Source organism: Colias eurytheme, chromosome 17, assembly GCF_061535395.1.
Source record: "Colias eurytheme isolate Ceu_HAF_F1 chromosome 17, ilColEury1 Martin Lab GWU primary, whole genome shotgun sequence".
NCBI classification, from domain to species: Eukaryota; Metazoa; Arthropoda; class Insecta; order Lepidoptera; family Pieridae; genus Colias; species Colias eurytheme.
The window spans coordinates 7420913-7446986 of NC_142996.1; the positions used below are offsets into that span (position 1 = coordinate 7420913).

Consider the following 26074-nt stretch of genomic DNA (forward strand, 5'->3'; position numbering starts at 1 on the left):
ATATGCTCCTGCATCAAATCGTTATCGTTATCAAATATTTATCAGAGATGCGCACGCGCATACATTTACCGTGCATGTAACCTAAAACAAGCAGTCGCGTGCCGACCGCCAAAGACGGCGGACGTGTTTTGTTTTATTTAAAAAATACCTCGTGGTCTGACCGCGTGCATCACAAAGTTATAATTATGGTGAGTGAGATATTCTTAATAATAGACAGTGCACTTATAACATACACAAATATTTAAATGGTTTTGTGTAGAATAAAATCTAAACAGGTTGTAACTGAAATAAGAAACAAGCGCATATAATAGCAGTATGTACTATGTACCGGTAAAAAAACGTTTCCAATTACATTATAACCGAAATCGTTTAGTCTTAATTTATTGCACTAATATGCACGCGATTTTGAATTCAGTGAACCATAACATAATAACTTAATTTACTATTTAGCAAAAATATTCAGCATCGGATAAACAATTTAAGAGTCAAGCCTATTTCACGTATATATTTTAAAACAACGAAGTTGAGTGCAAGCAAACCCTTCAATCGGTGCATTGGCAAATTCTATGAATAAAATATGTGTTAAATTGATTTTATTTATGTACGTCGATAAAATCAGTGAAATGAATAGAATTGCAATGATATAAAAAATACTCCTTGATACGTGTTCTTCAAATTACCAACACGTGCATAATTTTTATCTAGAGTCTACGTTTTCACGCGTTCGACTCAGCACTGAATATGATTTTCATCAAATAATAAAGTGATGTATTGATATTATCAGGTGTTATATAGCGACGTAATACCCTGTGTATTACCTGATAAGAGATTGTAAATAGAGCAACATGTAATTGAATTAATTAACGCTCCTATTTATTTTAAAGAGCAACGAGACAAAATATGTATATAAATAAAAAATTTATGGTTTCATAGAAGAGTCAACTGGCATTCATATTTAAGTGGTCGGAAATAAATGCTGAAAAGATTTTTATTCGTTTTCAAGTTTGTTGCAATTATGTCCAGCTGTATACTAAATTAAATAAGGATAAAGGGTTTTGAGAAATGGTAATAGAGTTTTATCGTAATGCTCATTATCGCAAATTAAACGCAAAAGGCCAGCTATTTTTTCATGCAAATCTATTTCGGATTCACAAACTGATAGTTAATTATACTAGTGAAACAATCCGACTTCCGACTCCTCTTTCCGACTTATCTTTGTAACTGTAAACAATACATACTCCTCATCAAAAAAATCGAAGCACTTTAGTTTCTATTGTTTTATGTATTTTATGTTCCTATATAAACTTAATTTGAATTAAAAACATTAACATTAGGATTAAATAAAGCTGTTCATTATTAAATGAAGTACAACATTTATTCCTAAATAATAAATATAAGTACACATTTTTCTGATAACCCTTAACAAAACATAAACTTAGAGATGTTTCGAATTTTTATTTGGAAGTATATTTGTCAATACTAGTGTTTATAACGCCAAATATTAGTTTACAAGTGTCGATCGATTCACTACTTGAATTGTTCAATTGTTCTGCATAAACAACAGTTTTGTAGCAACTGTGTAACATTTAGAGGTTGAATATGGATTCAATCGTCTCACTCGTTGCACAATTCTCAAGTTCAATCAATAATTATTGACGTTTTAATAAACTTGCAAATAAAATAATTTTTGTGAATAAATTTTTGTATGTTTTTAACGTTTAGATTACGTATTACGGAGTATTAGGTATTACGGGTTTCTAGTTTCTATTCTGTATCTTTATGTACTAGTCGTACTTGTATGTGGTATTTAAGTACACATTGGATATTAAAATCACTTAATGTCCTTTAGGGAATGCCTGCTTAGAGATATCCACTTATAAGAGGTCGTTAAATTTTACATTATACAGTATACTTGTAATAAAATAAATAATTTATTTACTACCTATAACCTAACTCTTGTACCAACAGTAATGAGTTTTTAAAAAGGCGGATCTCAGTAAGTGGAATTTTTTTGTTTAAAATTATTCTAATGCATAATTGTATCTTGTATTTACTTAGAAACCGTAAAAGCATAAATAAACAATAGCTTTCTCTATTGCTTTTGCCATTTAATATTTTAAAAAGTCATGAATGAACAGGTAACGGTTGTTAGAATCATTGATATTTCTTTTGTATCCAAACTACCTGCCAAATGCCAATATTGTACTTGTTCCATCTTCATTGACAAGTTTTAATTCAAATAGATCTTTTAAATTTTGAAAAAAAACGTAAACATTGGAATTTACCATTAATTTTACAACATCTTAAGTCTGACGTTTTGCAAACAGTTTTTTATTAAAAAAATAAATTATTTAGGTATTCGTTTAAGTAAATTATATAATAAAATGTATTATATTAGATACTTATATACGATTGCATAACTACGTTTTGTTGATTCTGGTTTTAAGATAAAAATATATTTAAAAGAGATAATACCCGATTGATTTATGGTCATACACTAAAATAATTACTTTATTTTGAAATCTGAAAAGAAATCATAAAGACAAAATAACTCAAACTCAAACATTTATTTATTCAATGAGACTTCTTCTAGAAGCACTTTTGAAACGTCATTAGGTACATATTTTTAACATTTACCACCGATTCGTAAAGCAGTACCTATCTACGGAGAAGAATCGGCAAGAAACTCCATAAACAACAAATTGGTGGAATTAAGAAGACAGCTTATTATATGCTTATAAAGCATAATTAATAGTTGTAATATTTTAGTGGCTATTAAAAGAGCTATTTACAAATCTTGAATTATTAATTTATTTTAAATTCATTCGTAAAGTCAAAGAAAATCTCAGAAAACAATAAGTCCAAGAGTCCACAACATCACGGCAATGAGTCTTCCAAGAAATTGACAGCAAAGCAATTAAAACTGACATCAAGATGACTATGAAATAATTAGCACAAAATGATAAAGACATTAAAACAATTGCTGTTTGAGATAACGCAGTGTCTTCCAAAATATGCAACCGTCACTAGAACAAATCTAAGAATGTAGAACAAATTAAATGCAAACATAGATTGTGATTCTGAATCTGAATTATACGTTATTATCTATGTCTGTTATATGCTATGACAAGCAAATAACACGCATGTGATGTTAAAAAAAATATTTTCTTTGCGGTGTGATTTACTGAAATCGTAATAGTTTAAAGGTTCTCTAATGCAAAAGCTTGTAATACTTAAAAGTCCTCACTGTACATTACAGAAGTACGACCATTCTGTTATAGAGTTTACATGGATTTAACACGACTTATAAATTAACTTACTAAAAAAAGTATAGGTATGGATGTCACTTTCATTGGAATTTAGGGTCAAAATAGAAGCCCTCCATTCGTGCTTCTAATTAACACTAGGAAGAGCCGCAATAAAATATGTAAGGCAATGGTCCAAAAAATTCAACACAAGGATCAAAACTGCTCATGTCAAAAATGATAATTCATGCTAAAGTAGAGTCGACTCTACTTGATAATAAAGTTGTTGATACTGTTTCTTCCTCAAATGAGACTGTTTTCCCAGTCCAGGCAGTGAGAAATCAAGAACGAAAGATGGATACCTATATGTATAATCTCAATAATTTATTTCAAATTCTTATGACGCATTTAAACCAATCGTAATGAGTAACATCGAAACACACATAAGAAGTAAACAATAGCCGTGAAAAATTACACTAAAAATAAGTACCTATTGAAAATATTGCTTACATAAACTCTACAATTATATTATTATACTTATAATTTTACATTTGACACGACTTGTTATCAAACCAATTTAAAACGGTCAAATAAAATGGTTATGTTAATTTTCCATTGTTGTATATTGTGCCTTTCGTATTAAATAACAAGTGCACTGATACTATATTTTCAGCTATAAAAAATACTTCTTCGTGTTTAATTTCAAATATTAAACATTTGAAATTCCAAGCAGCATATAATTTCCAATTATTTGCAGCTTAACCTTCAACTAATAGGTTTTCAAGTTGCATATAATAATTAATAATATACCTACGTTATTTGTATACAATTCCTTATGTAAGAGTGTTATATAGAAACTTTAACAAAAATTACAAACGAATCGAACCGTTCGTCCTATTTCTTTTTTATCTACATTTCCATTTTATCGATATATTATAATGTTTGATATGAAACATATCATTTATTTGTACGTATCCAATTATTTACAGTTTTTATCTGATTAAAATTATAATTCATTTCCTAAAGTATTTTTTTGTAAGTCTACATGAGTTAAATACCAATGAGTGTAAGGAGAAGACTCTAGGTTTGACTCAATTATTTTTTATCCATTATAATACATCCTTTTTTATAAGAATTTAGTTTATATGCTAGTATCTACCATAAACTATGCCGATATTCAAAGTATAGATACAGTATATACAAAATATTTTACATGGTAGAGCCATTGACGCGGTATTATCAATTTGTAAAATCTTAAGTAAATTCTAGAACTTCATCTTTTATCATCCAAAAGAAGGAAATTAATATGTCCTAATCAAACAAGACTTTCTTAAGCTTTACTTCAATATAATAATTAGGAATATTATTGATCAAATTTCCATAAATTGTCTCATAGGTTGATAATCACAAACGCGCCGCTATCCAACGAAATACAAATCAAACTTATATTACACTCTGCACACTATCAAGAGCTTATTTCAAAATAATCCTGCTTTTATGCCTTCATATTCGCTATTTCAATTTCAGTAATTATACGTCACTAACAAAGCACTCGCAAATTTACCTTTTTTATGCATTACCGCTAAAATGTAAAATGGAGCATGATACAATAAGCCGTCTGACTGCTTAGTGCTTTGTCCATATATACAAATTAGCTCTTTGTATTGAAAGCTCGGATAAAATAACCGACTATTAGACAGAATAATACATTAAGTTATTGGAATTGTTTGCGATGCTTGGAAAAAGGCTTACGTGTTAGTGCAATTTCATTTATAATATATTTTTTGTTTCTCATTTGTCAATGTTATTACATACCTATTTGTTTTTTGCTGATATTACCTACGTATTTCCTTTGTAAGAACTTTATTTTTTAATAAGATGGATGATAATTAAAACTTAAATAACTAAGAATGCTTCAATAAAAAATAAATGTACTTCAAATTCACATATACAACACTCAAAAGACCAAAGAGAGATGTTTCGTAAAGATTGTCTAAACAAAGTTCATTCAGTTAGATAGCTAATCGAAGAATAATAATAAATTTGATGCAAGACACGGTTGTTCCCAGTTGTTCCGATGAACCGGTCGCACCGTGATCCGCCGTCAGTTTTTATTGACGAAATAACAAATTCACGGCCATGTCGACAATCATGGTCACTAAATGTCGATCGAAATATACGCAATCACGCCTCCCCAATTAAACCATTCTTATTTTAATTGCCTCGTCTGCGTCTGCGTTGTGATTATAAAACTACGATAACTCTATATTAGAAACAAAAACTGTTATGGTACATTACGATACAACGACATATTTGACTTCCTTAGCAATTTATTCGTCCAATTTAGTCGAAATAGAGAATTTCAAGGTTGTTAAATTTTAATAACAATAAGCAGTTGCCGTACACGACATCAACAATTATAGCATAGAGATGTATTGTACAGTAAATATCGTAGTAAATATTGTCTGTGAATATTGGTATTATTACCAACGCCTACAACTAAATCTGGAACGGAGCGGAGGTATAACAATCATTTTTTTTTAATAAAATATACATAATGTATATCCCATCGGAAAGGTTGTATGTTACGCGTTTTATAGGATATTTACCGATTTATTTCTTACAAACCTAATCTCCAAGCTGATACTTATCCTCTGCTAAATACTTAATTGTCTTTGTCGTGAACAACCTTTTAAACAAAAGAAACGACTGGAATACCTACTTGCTGCAAGAAGTTTTTTCCGAAACACTGGTTCACGGTAAGATATCCTCAATCAAACCAAACAATACAACGTTTAAATGTTGAGGGTTTTTAATAATTACATTTTTCATACTTATGTTAATTTTTCTTCACGGATTGAAATCAGCTTAAATTATCTCTTGTAATATAGCTGTATTATAGGAGTTAATTTTAAATAACGAAATTCTAAATTTAAGCAAAACAATAGGCCATAGTTAATATTATTGGCTTATATGATAAATTCTAAACAATAGTAAAATAACCTTGTGGATATAGTTATGATGTCCATGCAATTTAATGTGAATCGATATTGACATGTACCTACATAGGTACCTATTGTTCAAATTGCGCTATTTTGAACTCCGCTAAAATATTAAAAAGTAAATTCCATAACCGAATGATAACCCACAGAGTAATAAGAATAGTTGCAAAAAGTCACAGTATACTTTCAAGTAACAAATACAGAGATACGTAAAAGTTTTCTACCTTCACGTATTGATTCCTAAGATTCCCACGGTACGGAGGAGACGAGATCGATGCGTCTTACTCAGACTACTAGGTGACCTAGTTTCTGCCACATTTCCTAGAAATTAGCTTCGCCGATGTGCTCTTAAATCTTTTTAATTTTTTTCCCAATGTTACTACCATTCAGTAGATCACAATTACTATTGTTAATTTGCTCATTCGTTTAATTATAAAATGTAGCGCCCACGTAATTTTAGTACGTTTCCAAATTGTGTGGGTTTTTTATTGTTACAGATAACGCGGAAATGTGCATATTTTTCTTAATTCCTCTTAGATAAAAACAGAAGCAAAACCGCTGCCAATATTCAACCTTATGGTAATACGTGTATAAACTATTCAAGCTGTTGCAAGCATTGTTCTGAAATATGTAGTTTATTTTAAATACCATCTTCATATTTTGAAATAGTAGGTACTTTGTTTCTGATTTCTTATCGTTAATCAATAAAACATTAAATTTAAGATAGACTTTCTGATTTCTTATCGTTAATCAATAAAACATTAAATTTAAGATAGACTCCCCAGATAGGTATTTTCACACATTGTGAAATTAGGAAATCCTTAGTTAGTTTATTTCTGAATTGTAGCCTGATTAACTTTCGGTTAATTCTTTTATTATAAAAGATATATCATCATTTTTTAACAAAAATACAGATACAATTATTATTAAACTTATACGCATAAACGATAACAATATCAGTACTTACAAAATAAAAATTGTACCATAGTTTTATATCCACTCAACAAGCTATAAGAATAAAAATGATTGCCATGGTAACAGACCGTTTTCAGCATGAGTAAATAATACATAAGAATCAAACCGTATCAATATAAAATACACCCGTGGAATAGAAATCGGTAAGTTTACGAGCACGTCTCAATTTGATGGTGTTTTCCGGCTTCAACATGGCTATCGACTAATCTAATTGATTGGCAATCTACACCTTAATTTACATTCAAGGCTCGTGATAGCTTCTACTTTTAGTCCTGTATAATATTATGCACGCAATAAATCAAATATATCTTGATTTAATAACGTTATGAATACGACATCCACCAAACGTGAATGAAGAGCAGTTATTATGTATGCTTTTATAATTGATGTATAGGAAAATTTTTGAAACAATCACCCATGCAAAAAAAACATCCATAAATTTTAGAAATATTGCACATAGGAAATAACTCTACGTATGAATTCTGTAATCTTTTATTAGTTTTTCTTGATTCCAAGGCAGGATAAGTAAGATTTAGTTATTCTCGTTAAAGAAACGTACTAAGGTACTAAGACAAGGACATAAAATTATTTTGTCGCGAAATCTTGAAGAAAATGTAATACGTGATGAAAATTTGCTTATCTAACGTTCCATTATTGTGAAATCTCTTATAAAATTCAAGATAAATACAATACTATATTTTGTCCAAATTCGAAATTTTAAGACATAACTATTCGTACGGTATATATTTATAGCATTCAAATGCTATAAATATTTTTAAAAAATAATAGAAAATATCGATCACTAGGCGCGATTCGAAACCGCGTCTTCTGTCTTACATTGTGCTTACCTACTAGATAATGCATTTGCCTTCATTTGCGTATTATAAGTTGCAAAATAATTGTCTTATTTTGCTCATGTAATGTATGTAAGAAAAGGTACGTGATCGCGAACAATTTTCTGTTATTTTTCCTATTGTACGTACATATATTTACTTGTGCATTTTACGTGATAGATAAAAAAACTTTATTTTTAACGGGAAAATAGAACTTGAATATAATATCTAAGTACTTTATATAATTCATCGAAAATCGAAAGAAGGCATAAACACGTAGGAAATTAGACACTAATACAAACACGAATACTACAAATTATTGTACTCCGTGACCCAATATAAAATAATTCAGAAAAAAGTTATCATTTGTAGGTTCTTAAAATATTTCCAAATCTTAATTTTATTTTTTAAATTGATTTCTAACTAATATTTGGATTAAACGATTTAACAATTGACTAATGTGATACATACATACATCCCTAATTATCGTATGATGTATTTAGATAATTTTTTTCTTAATTACACACACAGTTTAATATTCGTGCTACATTCCTTTGGTCCTAATCTTATCAAATTATGAAATAAAAGATTAAAAGAAATATTAAACTGAATTACTACACTACATATAATGTTTTACTGTTGTTTATAAAGTCAATATTACTTTTGTAATTATTTGTAAACGTTCTTTTTAAATAAAAATTTTTATACACCTATTGAAAAACTCAGTGTTAGTTATAGGGATGTAACGATACCGATACCGATACCGATATATCGGCCGATATATCGGCAAGCCGATATATCGGTATCGCCGATAATAAATCAACCGATACCGATATTTTTTTATTAAATTCTTTCTTTTCTTTTATGTTTTTGCATTGTATTCATTCATATTGTTTTAATTCTGTTTCTGTAATAGTGTTAAGGAAGAGCGGAACCTCCTGACACAAGCATTTTATTTGCTTACTAGGAGTGTTCCAATCACAAATTGTTTATGTAAAGGAAAGAAATAAATAATTTTGAATTTTTTTAATTTTTAACGTGATAATGTTTTTAAAATCGTTTTAGTCGGGTGACATGTTCATAAACTTGTGTCACACCAAAACCTCACGAGCGCGATCGCAGGTATAACGAGAGAGAGACGGACCGATCTCCTGTTTCATCTCGAGCGCTGCCACTGCATTATGTTATCACGTAAACATCTCGATCGTAAACCTACTTTACAAACAACCAATTTTTTTGATATCAAATAATTCAAAAATCCGCGCCCAATGAACGATGCGGGAGGCCGCCCGCGCGTGCGCACTTTGTTTTCTGAAAAAACTCTACCAATTATAGTAAACTTTTATTAGGTACTGATTGTATATTGTGTATTACTTAAAGTTTAACTGACTTCGTAAAATAATAATACTAAAATAAATGGTTTTGTTGTTTTTTGATTAGGCATTTTTATTTAAAAGAATACGATTAACAGTTGTCTCTGTTAAATGTTGGTAACTTTTTATGCATAATTCACTATTTATTTTTCTACCAAGCCATCGATATCGGTATCGGTATCGGTATCGCCGATACATTACTACAAATATCGGTATCGGTATCGTATCGGCAAAATCATGTATCGTTACATCCCTAGTTAGTTACCTGCCCGTAAAATCCTTTCACTGCTATAAAAGCTATATAATTATATTAAAAGTATTCAAATTTATTATGGTAAGTAAAAAAGTTAAAATTCTTAGAACACATTTTCTGTCGTGTCGATAAGTTAAATTAGTGTTTGGCCTTACGTACTCCGTCACGTCTTTTCGATAACTTCATTGTTCGAGTTAATTTCTCAGAAGTACAAGTAGAGAAAAAATCTGTGACATTCCGAGAGTAATATTGTTTAAATTTATAACGATTGTATTGTATAAAAACACAGGTATCCTTATGCAGTCATTTAATAAAAACCAATATAATACATATAATAAACACATGAATGAACTTTTTTTATAAGTTCCCATTTCGAAATTGACATTTTGGAAAATTTATGCTGTTGTATTCTTATGATGTTGTTGTTGTAAGGTTGTTGTGAATTATGATGTCTATGTATTTTTTTTTTTTATTTGAATTAATAAATGTTTTGTTGCTATATTAATATTTTTTCCTGGATTATATCATCCTTTAATCCTTAGTTTCGAAGATTGAAATTCAGTAGGTATATGTATTTGTATTTTCCCACATTGCTATTATCTCAGAAATGAAATTATTTTTGTGTTTGGTAGGTCTTCAAAGTTAAAAATAATTATGACAACAGTATCTTTTCTTTCTTACATTATAAAAAAAGTGAAATTGTTAAAGACCACATCGACTGTAGTCTGTAATTAAAATGTTTTTCTTATCAAAATTTAAGCAATTACCTTCTAATTATATGTTATACCTATCTTATATGTACCAACATATAAACTAATATGAGTGAAGGCAAAAATAAGTTGTTAGAATTGTACATGCATGATGCAAATGTATCCAATTTAATAGCCTTTTATTGGATAATATCGAAAGCGCAGCGGAGGTCTCCCTATGATATCTACAATCTACATCCGCCAACAAATTGAATCTTCTTCAAAGATATCATCGATATTAGATTCTATATATATCGTCATTTAAAATTCTAGCCAGATTTAAGTTCATGGAAATGCAGTTTTTATATAAGTAGTTACATGTTTTAGGTTTTTTATTCATAGATTTTTTGATATCGGTATTTGGGTAAATCGTATGATCTATAATAAATGAAATTATTATTTTTATAGAATAAACTTAAAGTAAAGAACTACTTACCACTAATCGTAAAGAAACATGCAATACTAACTATAGATATTAAAAAAACGTAAACAAATTAATCAAAAAAGGTCAGTATTAAAATTCTCGTACCACAAAAAATGTTACGTTCCAATGAGTGTTGTTTGGATATTTAAACTTTTAACGACTGGTCATTTATACTAAGTATTTAAACTTCGTAATTAATTGCATCAATTCTTAATCCTGTACTAAAATAAAAACTTATCTTTTTGGCATAGTTCCATGTGAGTGCGGGAGTATCTAAATTATTTTACCAATGTTAAGACTTAAAACATCCAGCTGAAATAATTATGAGTGCTTAAATTGATCAAATATCATATTCGTAAAATACATAACAGAGATATTGCATCAGTTGTAATTGTTTCCAGATAAAAAGCTTCATGGAAACGTTTAAATGTACTTGTAAATTTCATTCCAGGGATTTCATTTACCATTTTTCCGGAACTCAAATATCAGTAAATTCAACACAATGTTCAAAATACACTAACTAGAAATCTGATGGTAGAATTCACGTAAAACTACATGAAGGGATAAAGCTTAGAACGAGTTTTGGTTAAAATTCGGGTGTCACATCGTTAACTCACTTAAAACATCAGTTTTATAGCATATTTGCTACGTGAACGGCTTTTTAACGTAATTTTATCCACGTGCGAATTTGGCTTGTGGAAAAACGTAATACGGTTTATCCAAACTGCTTTATCATGTATTAATATAATTAGTATTATCCTCAAAGAAAATAAATTGTTTACAATTTGATAAGAAATTTAAAAGTTTGCTATATACAGAGAAAAAAATCTAACCTCTGTCTTGTCTTCATCATCTCTAAAATGTCTCTATCCTTTCCAGGCCCGCCTATCACAACTCGCAGCAGTCATAGCTGTGGTTATATCCATATCATCCAGCAGTATCGTCACACCACCGAAGAAGGATGGCACCTTCGAGCTGCTGATTCTGCACAACAATGACATGCACGCAAGATTCGAGCAGACCTCCCAGTTGAGCGGGGCTTGTACCACCGCGGACAGGGACGCGGGGAAATGCTATGGAGGCTTCCCGAGGGTTGCTCATGTGTGAGTAGTTCTTTTTCTTTTGTTTTACATCTATATTAGATCGCACATTTGTATCGGAATGTATAGAACGTATAGGTAACATTGGAGTTAATCTTCACAACTTTATACCTAATATAGGTAAACGTTAATTATTGTACAGCTAAAAATATTATATAAAAGTGAGGGATGTTATTCTTAAACTCTTTACAAAATTTATTTTTTCTTATGACGATATAAATTAACAACTTACACCAAGAAGAGATGAAGTCAGTTTAAAGTCATCTGAAGGATAAAATATTGTCAATGTGGATCCTTTTCTATCCAGATTAGTTCTTATAAAGTGATTCTTATAAAGAAGTGTAGAATATTAAACATTTTGTGTTTACGACTGCGAAACGAAAATATAACATTTTCACGTGACCAAAATTCGGTCAGGACTCTCGAGAACCTTATAATATTATTAGTTTTCATCAGCTTATCATTGTTGTATACCCTCGGGACTTAGTTTAGTAGTTTGCTTCGTAACATGGATTAATGGAATCAGGTTAATACCGTGACATGTTAGTGCGTTCCAATAACTATTCTTACATTTGCATAATAATTTTTGACAACGTATGAAAAAACTTACTAATTATCTTTGTTGGTTGAAACGTGATTTTTTACTCTACATTAGGCGATGTTTATTTTTTTGCTACATACATAGATTGGGCAACATTAACAAAACCCTTAATCGAAATAACGCAATGATAGAAAATCAAGGGCCAAGGTAGTTTACAACTGTGGACTTTTGCAAGAACGCATGATACAATTGTTCAGTCGGATATTTAAATTAAAATATATTTTCGCAATATTACTTATTACATTACATGTTACGGAATAGTAAATTACTATATCATGTTTAAGTACGTTCTACTAATTACATCGTAAAAACGTTTACCTAATTAGGTTGCACTTGCTGTATTTTAAATATTTCCAACGTAGATGTCTTATTTGGATGTCAATATGTACTAATTTACATTTTAAATGCACATTTTAAAGCTCTACTGACACTCTTTAATCAGATTAACATTATAAGCCAAATGTGCATTCTTACACCTCCTCAAAAACATATAAAAGTAATAGACATTATAACAAAAACATAAAACAAACATGAGACAATGTGTCTTAAAAACGTAATTGTTTTTCATGTCATTAATGATGTAGGTATAATTTTATCACAAGCAATAAAATGGCTATTGAAATAACGTTAATGTAATGCGTAATAACGTACTGACAGTTGAAAATTAACAAATTTCAGAGTAAAAGAGGCCAGAAAAGCAGCCGCCTCCGGCGAAGGTCCGCCTGTATTGTATCTGAATGCTGGTGACACTTACACGGGGACCGCTTGGTTCACGATATACAAATGGAAAATTGCTGCTGAATTCCTTAATGCATTACAACCTGATGCTGTAGTAAGTATATACTTTATATGTATTTAATATACTACATATACATGTTCCTTTTGTATTTGTGAAATCGTTATTGCTATACATGTGTGTGTGAGTTGTATTGTCTTGTTATTTTTTACAAGGCGCAACCATAAAGCATAGATAATTAGAAGACATCAACAAGAGCTATGAAAAAACGCGGTACTTAAGCGGAATTATGATTTATTTATAGTTGCGATGTTCACGCTAATGAACTCAAAAGGCTGTAGGTGGTCCCTCCCACATCCTTTGAGATCTTTCTGTTAGACTTCAACCTACGCCAATTTTCTGTTACAGCTTTTGTATGGGTGTAAGCTCTTGATACAAGTTTCAGAGCGTAATTTTAATTTCAACTTACGTAATAAGTGGCTGTTTCTGAAATATGTTATTATTGATAACGTCAAGTATATTTTCTGGCGATTAAAATTTCAGATGTTGTCACATATTTATTATTTATAACGAAAAGGAAAAGATCTACGAATAAGCTCTTTCGATAATAAAATTTAGACCTATTTCATTGAAGAGAGACACAAATTGGGGAGCTCGTTAAGCTTTTTAAGGAGCTTAGGGGCAATTTATCGCAAAAAAATGCTTTATTGGAAATCTTAACAAGCACACGTTCGTCAATGCTTATTTTTGTACATTGCGTATACAAACGCAGTAAATGGAAGTTAATTCTTGATATGTACGAATACGAGTTTTTGCGTCAACGCCCCTAATTTGCTAAGGTCTTATTGACCGGAGTTATCGGTAAGCCTGAGATGGCGTGTTGATCCGAATTGCGGTTGCTTTGTAGAACCTGCTTATGTGATGTGAAACATGTCAATGTCATTTACATGTCCGTTTATAGTGTTTCCTCGACATACACGTATTTCATACTGTGAACTTGTGCACGTTTTTGTGTTTATTTTTTCAGGAAAATAGGACAAAATTGAAGAAGTTGAACGTACTTTTTTTATTTATTATAAAAATATATCTAATTAAAAATTTGTTTACTTGATGAAGCATTAAATAGGTTGAAATTACGAGACATTCCGATGGCATTTTTTGAAATTAAGTAATGTGTAAATTTTAAATCAACGTATTATTTTGAGTTAGTAAAACTACAACCGACAAATGCAATAGAAAATATGAGAGACTAATGCACATGACATTTAAATTACAGTAAAATAGAATATGCTTTGTTCCAGTTATGTCATATCATATGTTCATACATCTTCAGAGATTTACATAACAAACAATTCGCCATTGTTTATTTTTCTGACAAGATCTGTTTTTAAACACGTCATTAAGCGTAATATTTGCCTTGTACTTTAATTAATAATTATAGTAACTGAATCGTGATTAAATCCGAGGTTAAGAAATCGTTAATTGTACGATATATTATACATAATAGCCTATAGGCTAGCCAAATTTATGTAAATTTAGGGCAGATACGATAGATTTTATAGTATTCATGTTTGAATATAAAAAAAATTGAGACGATGTCTTTTTATTACAAAAGGTAGAATACCTGCAGCACTTTTCAACTTTGATGTTAAATCGTTTTCCAATTTATCTATTTTCACATCAAAATGAATCTCAACGTCGCGCACAAAGGCCGGTTAAATCAATCACCAAAATGAAATGACATTTTCATAGCAGAAATTTTCTATCGCTGACACGCCTCGGTTCAGCTATATTTATTACATGCACAACTACATAACAGTACTATGTACAGTTGAAAATCAATACTGGACTTGTTGCATGTTCGGTTACATAATGTGAAATGACAGTATAAACAAGATGTATAGAATTAATCAGTGTTCGTATCATGCCTTTGAATCTCATTAGAGACGCGAGTAATGTAGATATAGATCTTAGTTCAATTGTACTATGGCTACCTATGGCTATACATAATGTTGACTGTAATTTTAGAGTTTTAGTATAGGTAGGTACCTACTACTTAATACTGGTGATTAAACAGTTTCGGAAAAAAGGATTCCGATTAGAAGTTTTAAATTATTGGAAATGTAAGTTGGTTTGTAAGTCTCGATTAAATATACAGGGTGTCCCAAAAAGTAGTGATATACTGAAGCTGGGAGGTAGAGGACTTAGAGGGCTATCCGAATCACCCCCATGTGTGTGATGCGATTTTTCGTATTTTCGGAGTTATTACATTTTTTTCAATTTTTCATCTATCGCCGAGTACGATGAGATTTTTATTTATGGTGACGTGAATTATTGCGCTAGATGCTTGATTTTTTTTTGTGTGCTAAGCTGAAAGATAGGCCAATTCAGTATGGTAACATTTACTATCGTTAGATCTTCGAATGGAATAAAAAAAAGAATTAAATGCCAAGAAAGATAAAATTACCCAGTATGTTCATAACTTCAAGGGCCCATAAAAAAATAAAATCACATAAAAAAGGTTTTCCATTTGGCTTTTAAAAACTTGCTCTATCAATCAGGTAGCTACCCTAAAAATTTCATTTTATTATTCTGAAGGCTTCAATCGAAAAATTGAAATCTAAATGTGGTAAGTGCAAAATTTTTATTAACATGATGATCATTAAAACCAATAAATAGGTGTTTAATTACCAGAATTTTTTTAAATAGCCCCGCTGTTGCTCAGTGCAAGTGCGACATCACCGTAAAAAGTTGTCTTTTAAATGTCTGAATGCTTTTTTATCATTTTTAATGGTTTCTTCTGCTACTATGAATTTCCGGGTTATTTCGTCCAAATTGGGGCATTCTCTCAAGTAGCCGAAGTCTTTTTAGTATCCCCATTGAAACAAATCAATGGGGTTTAGGTCGAGGGACCGTGGAGGCCAGGCTTTAAAGCAGGCGTCACCGGCGCATGCGCAGGCTGCAACGACCAATCCATCTTTCAGGGTATTTTTGCCCTTTAGCCTGGCCTCCACGGTCTCCGGACATAAACCCTATTGAATTTTTTCCGTGGGGATACTACAAAGACGAGAGACTGCCACAATTTGGACGAAATAACCCGGAAATTCATAGTAGCAGAAGAAACCATTAAAAATGATAAAAGAGCATTCAGACATTAAAAAGACAACTTTTTACGGTGATGTCGCACTTGCATTGAGCAACAGCGGGGCTATTTAAAAAAAAAATCATTTTTAAACACCTATTTATTGGTTTTAATGATCATCATGTTACTAAAAATTTTGCACTTACCACATTTAGATTTCAATTTTTCGATTGAAGCCTTCAGAATAATAAAATGAAATTTTTAGGGTAGCTACCTGATCGATAGAGCAAGTTTTTAAAAGCCAAATGGAAAACCTTTTTTATGTGATTTTATTTTTTTATGGGCCCTTGAAGTTATGAACATACTGGGTAATTTTATCTTTCTTGGCATTTAATTATTTTTTTTATTCCATTCGAAGATCTAACGATAGTAAATGTTACCATACTGAATTGGCCTATCTTTCAGCTTAGCACACAAAAAAAATCAAGCATCTAGCGCAATAATTCACGTTACCATAAATAAAAATCTCATCGTACTCGGCGATAGATGAAAAATTGAAAAAAATGTAATAACTCCGAAAATACGAAAAATCGCATAACACACATGGGGGTGATTCGGATAGCCCTCTTGGTCTTCTACCTCCCAGCTTTCGTTCATCACTACTTTTTGGGACACCCTGTATACCTACTACTAACCAGTCAACACAAAAATAAAGAGTACTTCCATGGTACTACCTACTAACATAATAAAAAATATTACTTTAATACAATGCTTAACAGACCTTATGTCATTCATCTAATTAATCACAGGGGTGGTGGTTTTCATTAATGCATGTTTTATTCATAATATGTGTTTTTGTGTTTCATGTTCCTAACCACTGCTTAATCTATTTACAATACACTTATTTCATATGTCTTATTCTTATCAAATTCTTTACTATGGATCATAATGAACTAATGAATGCACAAAATTTCATTTTCCTTTCAAAAGTCTATCTAACAAAATTACCTAACAAAGGTTAATTTGTACATATATCATTGTAAACTATATCACACTTATTTCTAATTTCAGTCTCTTGGCAACAATGAATTTGACGAAGAAAAGAAAAGTATTTCACCTTTTCTACAAAATGTGGATTCAACCATTATTGCCACAAATGTGATCGTCAACACACCAGAGGCTCAAAGTAAAATAAAGAAATCTTCCATTATCAACATTGATGGCACTGAAGTTGGTATTGTTGGATTTCTTACACCCGATGTGTCAGTTTTAGACAGCGAGGGAAAAATAGAATACATAGATGAAGTTTTGGCACTCACAGAGGAAATAACTAAGCTGAAAAAACAAAACGTTAAGATTATTATAGCTTTAGGTTACTCAACTTCCAAAACTATTGAAATAGCCCAAGAGGTAGACGGTATTGACTTGGTCATAGTCGGAAATCAAAACAAATTCTTTACAAATGGAACTACATTGAATGATGGAATAGAAGATGATGAAAATTTAAGAATTATATCACAAAGTTCCGGCAAACGTGTCCCCGTCATAAAATCCTATGCTTATTCGAAGTACTTAGGAAAAATTAATCTAGCATTTGATAATCATGGAGAGTTAATCCACTTTAATGTAGATTATCTTCTTCTTGATAATTCGATACCACAAGATTCTGAAGCCTCACGTATGACCAACCACATGGAAAACAATTTATCATTTAATTCAATGTCTCTTGGACAGACAGCTGTAGTACTCGATGGTAGCTCCTGTAGGAGGGAAGAATGTAATCTCGCTAATTTACTAACTGATGCTATAATACAATATTATGCTAGCAGATTTGAAGGCGCGCGTTGGACAGACGCACCAATTGCTATTATCCATGGGGGCGCATTAACCGGTAGGATTGCCCCTGAGAAGCGACCGGGTGATATGACAAGAAATGATTTAAATTCCGTTATTACTTCCTCCAGTAATTTAGTAGCCGTCACAATGAATGGAAAAATATTAAATGAAGCTCTTGAACATTCTGTTTCTAGTTACACAACTGCCGGTTCAGAAGGATTCCTACAGTTTTCTGGTATAAGAGTAACATACGATTTTAAGAAAGACTCAGGTTCAAGGATTGTAAATGCTTTAGCTCGTTGTTGGAATTGTGCTATACCTGAATTTTATGAAATTGAAGATGACAGAGACTATAAAGTAATAATGCCTTCTTCACTAGCTAACGGAGAGTTGGGTTATTCTATGTTTACAAATCTAGCAAAAGTAAATCTAAATTATGACGAAGTTACGTGTGTTACGGAATTTATTTCAACAAGAAGTCCGGTATACCCAGAAATAGCTGATCGCATAATTCTAGTCAACACTGATGCAGTTCCAGATTCCGCTAATATCATTAAATCATCAATGTTATTAACAATTACATTACTTATCAGATATTTAATTTTGTAATTTATGTAAAATACATTTTATTTTTTATGTTTTATTTATTTCGGCTTTATGATATTTGCAAACCGTATATTATTTAAAAATATATTATATGTTAATCTGTGAAACTTGTATTTTATTTCATCTTATGAAATATTTCTGTAAGTACCCTTTGCATGACCTATTTCAATAAATAAAATGATTCGTTTTATCTATCTTACTGCTCCAGGGACTACTTGCTGATGAATCTTACAACTTTAGTTTTATAAAGCCTTTCCTTTATTATTTCCACTTTGTGAAAATAACAATTATTTTAACAGTTTTATTCTTCGCACCACATATATTTTACTATCTCTAACACTATGGTACTCTCTTTGCTTATAAATTAAAGCATGTTTTTCTTTAATATCGCTCAACGGATATATCCTTGTTCTATTAAAAATCTACCTATGATATCTTACATTTAATTTACTTTTTGTTTCAGTCCCTTGGAAATCATGAATTCGACAATGGAATCGCTGGTTTAGTGCCGTTTATTGCCAACTTGACTTGTCCTAATCTTGCTGCAAATCTCGTCCTCGATGAAGAACCGGAATTAAGGGCACAACAAAAATTAAAAAATTCTGTAGTTTTCGATGTAAATGGTGTTAAAGTAGGCGTTATTGGATACTTAACGCCAGATACACAATTCCTTGCGATAAGAAATAAAGTCAAGTATATAAGTGAAGTCACTGCAATAAAAAATGAAGTTAAAAAACTTCAAAGTGAAGGAGTTAAAATATTAATTGCATTAGGACATTCAGGCTTTACGAAGGATTTAGAAATAGCAAAAGAAGTAGATGGTATAGATCTAGTCATTGGAGGTCACACAAATACTTTTTTATGGAATGGACCTCCTCCCGATTCTGAAGTTCCTATCGGGCCTTACCCAAAGATAGTTAAACAAAATTCTGGAAGAAACGTTCCTGTAGTACAAGCATATGCATATACTAAATACTTAGGTTACTTGCGTTTGACATTTAATTCCGAAGGAGATATTATTAATATAGGTGACACTAATCCAGTGTTGTTAAGCCCCGAAATCCCTCAAGACCCGGAAGTTTTGTCTATCGTAAATAAATATCGCGGAGATGTAATGAAAGTATCTGAAGTAATCGTGGGTAGCACACTAGTCTTTTTGGACGGACAGTCATGTCGGTTAAGAGAATGTAATATAGGTAATTTAATCACTGATGCTATAGTTCACAAGTATGCGTCGGAATACACGGGTAAGGGTTGGACGGACACTCCAATAGCAGTTTTACAAGGAGGTGGTATACGAGCATCTATAAATAATATCAATAAAATAACTAATATAACTAAAGGTGATCTACTTACTGTGATGCCTTTTGATGACAGGGTTGTAAGAGTCACGATGAACGGTTCAGACATTCGTATAATGTTGGAGCATTCAGTTGCTGAATATAATCTTATTCGTGCTCCAGGCCAATTTCTACAGTTTTCTGGTATGCGAGTAGAATATGACTTAAAAAAGAAACCTGGCCAAAGAGTCGTAAAAGCTCTAACATTATGTGGTAATTGCAAAATACCTATGTTTGCACCTATAAATAACAGCGCTTCTTATAATATACTCATAAATGGATTTTTGTCGATGGGCGGCGATGGTTTCTCCATTTTTACAGAGCAGCCGTTTACTTATTTAAACTTTAACGAGCTCTCAGCTACAATTGAATACGTGAATAAGTCGAGTCCTGTATACCCCGCATTAGAAAGTCGGATTATTATACATAATGCAGATGCGATAAGTTTCGCGAATCGTAAAATTATATCAAGCATTGTTATAATAATAAATTTTATAATTTATTCGATAATCTCCTTATAAGATTTCAATTTTCTTATGTTGTTTGGGTTAGCGGCTAGCGCATTCAAATAAGAAAACAAACAGGAACAGTATTATTAAATATAGATGATTAATATTTATGTCATAAATAATGATTTATCAAGCCAAAAATTGGGTAAGTCAGTTACTAATATATTGGCATTAAAATATATTCCGTTCGCTTTTTTTTAATGCGAGACGCAGAAGATTTGATTAGGTCTTGTCTCATAAAGGCACACTTTATCTTCCTTCGATCGATTAGCTAGGTCAAATGAGAGATTTTTAATCAATCAATCATAATTTTTAATTATATTAATTTTAGAATTAGTAGTAAGTAGCTTACTGCTTACTGCTTACCGTCGCCGCACACGAGCCACGGGCCACAGCCACAAACGCCGCCACGAGAAGCTAGAAGCGTGTAGCGTGTGGCCGCCACAGGCGTCAACCGTGTGGGGCGAGTCCATATAAAATGTATGAAAAGTGCAGGAAATATGCCGGTGGCGCGGCGGCGTTTGGTGGCCGGTGGCCGGTGGCCCGTGTGCGGTAGCCCGGTACTGCTTTCTTTCCCTTCTCCTACAACGTTACCATCTAAGCATATTTAAACAGCTTTCACAATTTTTTCAAACTGTTATTTGAATATTATTTATAATAATAAGTTATAATCAATATGTAAGTAGGTGTTAATTAATTTCGCGAATTTAATATTTCTATCCTCACAATTCGGAACAAATCTAATAAGTACGTATAATTTTATTTAAGTACAATATATTAATTAATGTAGTTATTAGTTCAGTAGTTGTTAAAATTACTTTATAATAAATCAATGTTACCTCTTAATGCACTTTTATTTATTCATTTGGCACAAGAAAATTCCTTTACATATATTTTACAATCCTGGTGCGTAGGTTATATTATGTACATACCCGTAGTTGGATAGCTTTTGTTGTATGTTATTGCTATATTTATGGGACTACTCATTCATATACAATCGATTTCTATTTATAAACATTCAAATCTTTACTTTCGTATTTTTGAAACATATACTGACAATAATTTTCTTTTGTTACAGTCTCTTGGAAATCACGAGTTCGATCATGGAGTTAGCGGATTAACACCATTTATAGAAAATCTAACATCTCCAGTATTAGCTGCTAATCTCGTACTCACTAAAGTACCCGAATTAGAAGCAGAACCCAATTTAAGAAAATCAATTGTATTTAACATATCTGGAACGCCTATTGGAGTTGTCGGTTATCTAACACCAGAGACAAAAAAATTAGCCGTAAAAAATAATGTCGAGTATATAGACGAAATAATTGCATTAAAAGAAGAAGTGGCAAATCTAAAAAGTGAAGGTGTGAAAATAATTATAGCTCTAGGACATTCTGGATATTTAAAAGACATTGAAATCGCAAAAGAAGTAGATGGTCTGAATTTAGTTATTGGAGGACATACTAATACTTTTCTCTGGAATGGTACCAGCCCAGATTCTGAGAAAATAATAGGTCCATATCCCACATATGTGACACAAGCTTCAGGTAAACAAGTACCTGTAGTTCAAGCTTATGCTTACACTAAATACCTAGGTAAACTTCATATGGTTTTTAACAAAAACGGTGAACTTTTAAGCGCAGATGGCAATCCAATCCTGTTGGATAATTCCATACCTCAAGATCCAGAAGTTTTAGAAATAATAAATGGGTATAAAGCAAAAGTTCTAAATTTAACAGAAGAAGTGATCGGCACAACATTAGTTGTCTTAGATGGCCATAGCTGTCAACACAAAGAATGCAATCTTGGTAATTTAATTGCAGATGCCATGATTTATAAATATGCTACAGAATATAAAGGAGAACATTGGACTGATGCGCCCATAGCTATAATCCAAGGTGGGGGTATTAGATCTGCAATCGCAGTTAGGGAAATACCGACCGCAATAACCAAAGGAGATTTAATAGCAGTGCTACCATTTGAAGGAGTATTGGTAGTTGTAACAATGAATGGCACTATATTAATGCAGATGTTAGAACACTCTGTCGCTAATCTGAATGAATTTGATTATCCTGGAGAATTTCTACAAGTATCAGGAATTAAAGTAGTTTATGACATCACAAAACCCATTGGTTCTAAAGTAGTTGAAGCCACTGCCAGGTGTTGGAATTGTTCAATACCAACATATTCGAAAATTGTCGAAAGCGGGAAATATAGAGTCATCATGCCTAATTTTGTATCCAATGGTGGGGATGGCTATTCAATGTTAAAAGGCTTACCAATACAAGTTTTAAATTATGGCGAAATAGAATGTACAAATGCATATATAAAACATCATAGTCCAGTTCTCCCAGAAATAGAAGGACGTGTAATTATACTTGACAAAAAACTAACTGAAAATGATTCTAATAATTTAACACCGCCTATGATTCTCACAATAGTATTAGTATATGGTATTAGTTTATTGTAGTAAATTGTAGAAAATTTAACACATTATATAATTAAGCATTATTAACTTATATGAGTAATATTGATATTGATTGAGTACTTAAAAATTAATATTGTAAGTTTAGATGATAAGTTATACAAAGTTCCTAGTTATGTTCCTATAATAAAAAAATTGATTTGAAAACAGTGTTTTTTTTTCCCTTGAACACTTTAAGTTACTTCGTTAAGGGTAATTAATTCTTTTAATATTATTTTTTTCCAGTCGCTGGGAAACCATGAGTTCGATGAAGCGGTGGATGGAGTAATACCATTTATAAGAAATTTAACTTCACCGGTATTAGCTGCTAATCTCATTTTAGACGAAGTACCAGATCTAGAGGCTGAAAAAAACCTATACAAATCTATTATTATAAATAAGAATAATGTAAAAATTGGGGTTATCGGTTACTTAACGCCTGATACAAAATTTCTCGCTCCAAGAAATAAAGTAAACTATGAGGATGAAATACCCGCAGTAAGAAGAGAAGTCCAAAAGCTCAAACAAAATGGCGTTAATATAATTATAGCTCTAGGCCATTCTGGTTTTATTAAGGATCTGGAGATAGCCAGTGAAGTTGAGGATATTGATATAGTCATAGGCGGACACTCAAACACGTTTTTATCAAATTTTAATACAACTGAAATACCCGAATTTCCACAGGGACCGTATCCAACTATTGTCATGCAAAAATCAGGAAGAAAGGTCCTTGTGGTGCAGGCTTACGCATATACTAAATACATGGGTAGCTTATATTTAACATTTAATGAAAATGGTGATATTATAAAATACGAAGGGAAACCAGTTTTATTAAATAATGCAGTACCACAGGACCCAGATGTTTTAAATATCGTGAAGACATACCATAGTGAAATTGATCGTATAAATAACGTAGTTGTAGGGAGCTCTCTAACATTTTTGGATGGAGAAAGTTGTAGATTGTACGAATGTAACTTAGGAAACTTTTTAAGCGACATTATGATAAACTACACAAAACATTACTACGCTGAATTTTCTCAAGTAAATATTGCACTTATCCAAGGTGGGAGGATAAGAACGTCGATAGATCAACCAAAGAAACCCTTCAATTTAACAAGAGGCGATTGGATTACAGTCATACCGTTTTCCGATACACTTTGTATAGTCCACATGAATGGAAGTGTGTTAATGAAGGCTTTAGAGCATTCTGTAGATACATGGAGAAAAATTGACGCAACGGGCCAATTTTTGCAAATGTCTGGTGTAGAAGTAACGTATGATTTAAATAAGGTAGCGGGATTCCGCGTCATTCGAGCAAAAGCTATCTGCACTGATTGCAATACACTACAAAATATAGAAGATGGCTTACAATACCAAATAATTATGTCAGAATTTTTGGCAGACGGAGGAGACGGTTATTTTATGTTCGAAGGACTAGAAAAAGAATTTGTGGCATACAATGAAGTTACTTGCGCTCTTGATTACTTAAGCAAATTTAGTCCAATCAATCCCAAAGTATCAGGACGCATTAAAATATTAAATGAAGATAAGATTATTAATATACCAGTTCTTATTGATGCTGAAATTGGTTCGCCAGACAGACTCTTACCTTCAGGCACAGAGAGAAGACAATTAGATATAGTAACAACAATTATAACAATAATATGCATTGTTTTCCTTTACTCATAGGCACTATTTAATGAAGATTGAATGCCATAAAATGACATGCGATTGCAATCAAGTTCAGATAATATAATATTAAGTCTTTGATAAAATTAAATTAGCTGATGATACTGATCATACTTCCCATTAATCATCAATTGAAAGCTACGATGAGACGACTGAAACACAATCAAAAACATGTCGTGGAGATGCCTAGCCACTAGCGAACCTGGAGTCAAAAAAATTGTCTAAGTCTCTGGTCTGGCAGAACACAGAAGACACATTACCCACTTGTCTGTAAAGCAAAACGATCAGTACACGGATATTAAATGCATCTACGGTTTCAACTTTCAACACAACACAAGGGGAAAGCGGAGTTCATAAATAAGATGGGTACGCTATCCGTTCGCCGAGTATCCTCCTCTATTTTGATTAAATCAAAGCGTTTAGTTGTAATTCAAAGTGATTATTTAGTATATTTCGTTATATAAAGATACAAAGTATCATAACAAATGAAATTATAAATTTATAGATCTGTACGTTAACGTAGTACCTCAATACAATACGTATTTTTTTATTATTATGTATTTAGAATCTTAATTTAGAATATGTTTAATACCACAGATTAAAGATAGTTACTACGTTTATACTTATTGTGACTTATATGTGGGTCGTTATATCTTATAATATTAAAAATCTGTTGAGCATTGTTACACCATGAAAAGGATATTAAAAGATTTATAATGAAAATAAAGAAAACTCTACATTTGCTACAAAGAGAATTTATTTGAAAATGCTTATGTTGAATTACATTCACTTGAACCACTTCAACTAACTTATATCTAATATGTTAGGTAATCGATTTATCGATTATAATAATATGATTTATATTTGGCATTACATTTCTTATTCGCTTATATTAAATCCGTAATAAGTTGGAAGTGTATAAATCCTACGAGCCACAGCTTTTAGTTCCTTGTCATGTGGTATTTCTATTAAAGTTACTTATTTTAATTATGAATTAAACAACTTACTGGAAGTATTAAAAGATTAATTACTTCACCTATTTTTTAATACAAAGTTCAAAATACTGATACATTAATTATAATTCAAGATTCGTTTAAATTAGGGATGTAACGATACATGATTTTGCCGATACGATACCGATACCGATATTTGTAATCAAATATCGGCGATACCGATACCGATACCGATATCGATGGCTTGGTAGAAAAATAAATAGTGAATTAGGCATAAAAGTTACCAACATTTAACAGAGACTCA

General features: G+C 31.4%; 1 protein-coding gene across 1 annotated transcript; it reads left to right on the forward strand.

Annotated features, from left to right (window-relative positions):
- The first annotated feature begins 86 nt into the window (after positions 1-86).
- LOC149901307 (uncharacterized) lies at positions 87-25916 on the forward strand. Its single transcript, XM_090111884.1, has 7 exons — positions 87-188; positions 11734-11957; positions 13234-13387; positions 17445-18725; positions 19279-20465; positions 21742-22708; positions 23375-25916. The coding sequence occupies exons 1-7, from the start codon at positions 186-188 to the stop codon at positions 24815-24817; spliced, it is 5259 nt and encodes a 1752-aa protein (XP_089968010.1). The 5' UTR covers positions 87-185; the 3' UTR covers positions 24818-25916.
- Positions 25917-26074: the final 158 nt, after the last annotated feature.

Bases quoted from the DNA above. Each gene is read 5' to 3' on its own strand.
- LOC149901307 (XM_090111884.1), top strand. The intron at 20,466-21,741 runs CATTTTTACAGA...TCTTTTGTTACA, and splicing joins ATGGGCGGCGATGGTTTCTC to GTCTCTTGGAAATCACGAGT. The intron at 22,709-23,374 runs GTCGCTAATCTG...ATTTTTTTCCAG, and splicing joins TGCAGATGTTAGAACACTCT to TCGCTGGGAAACCATGAGTT.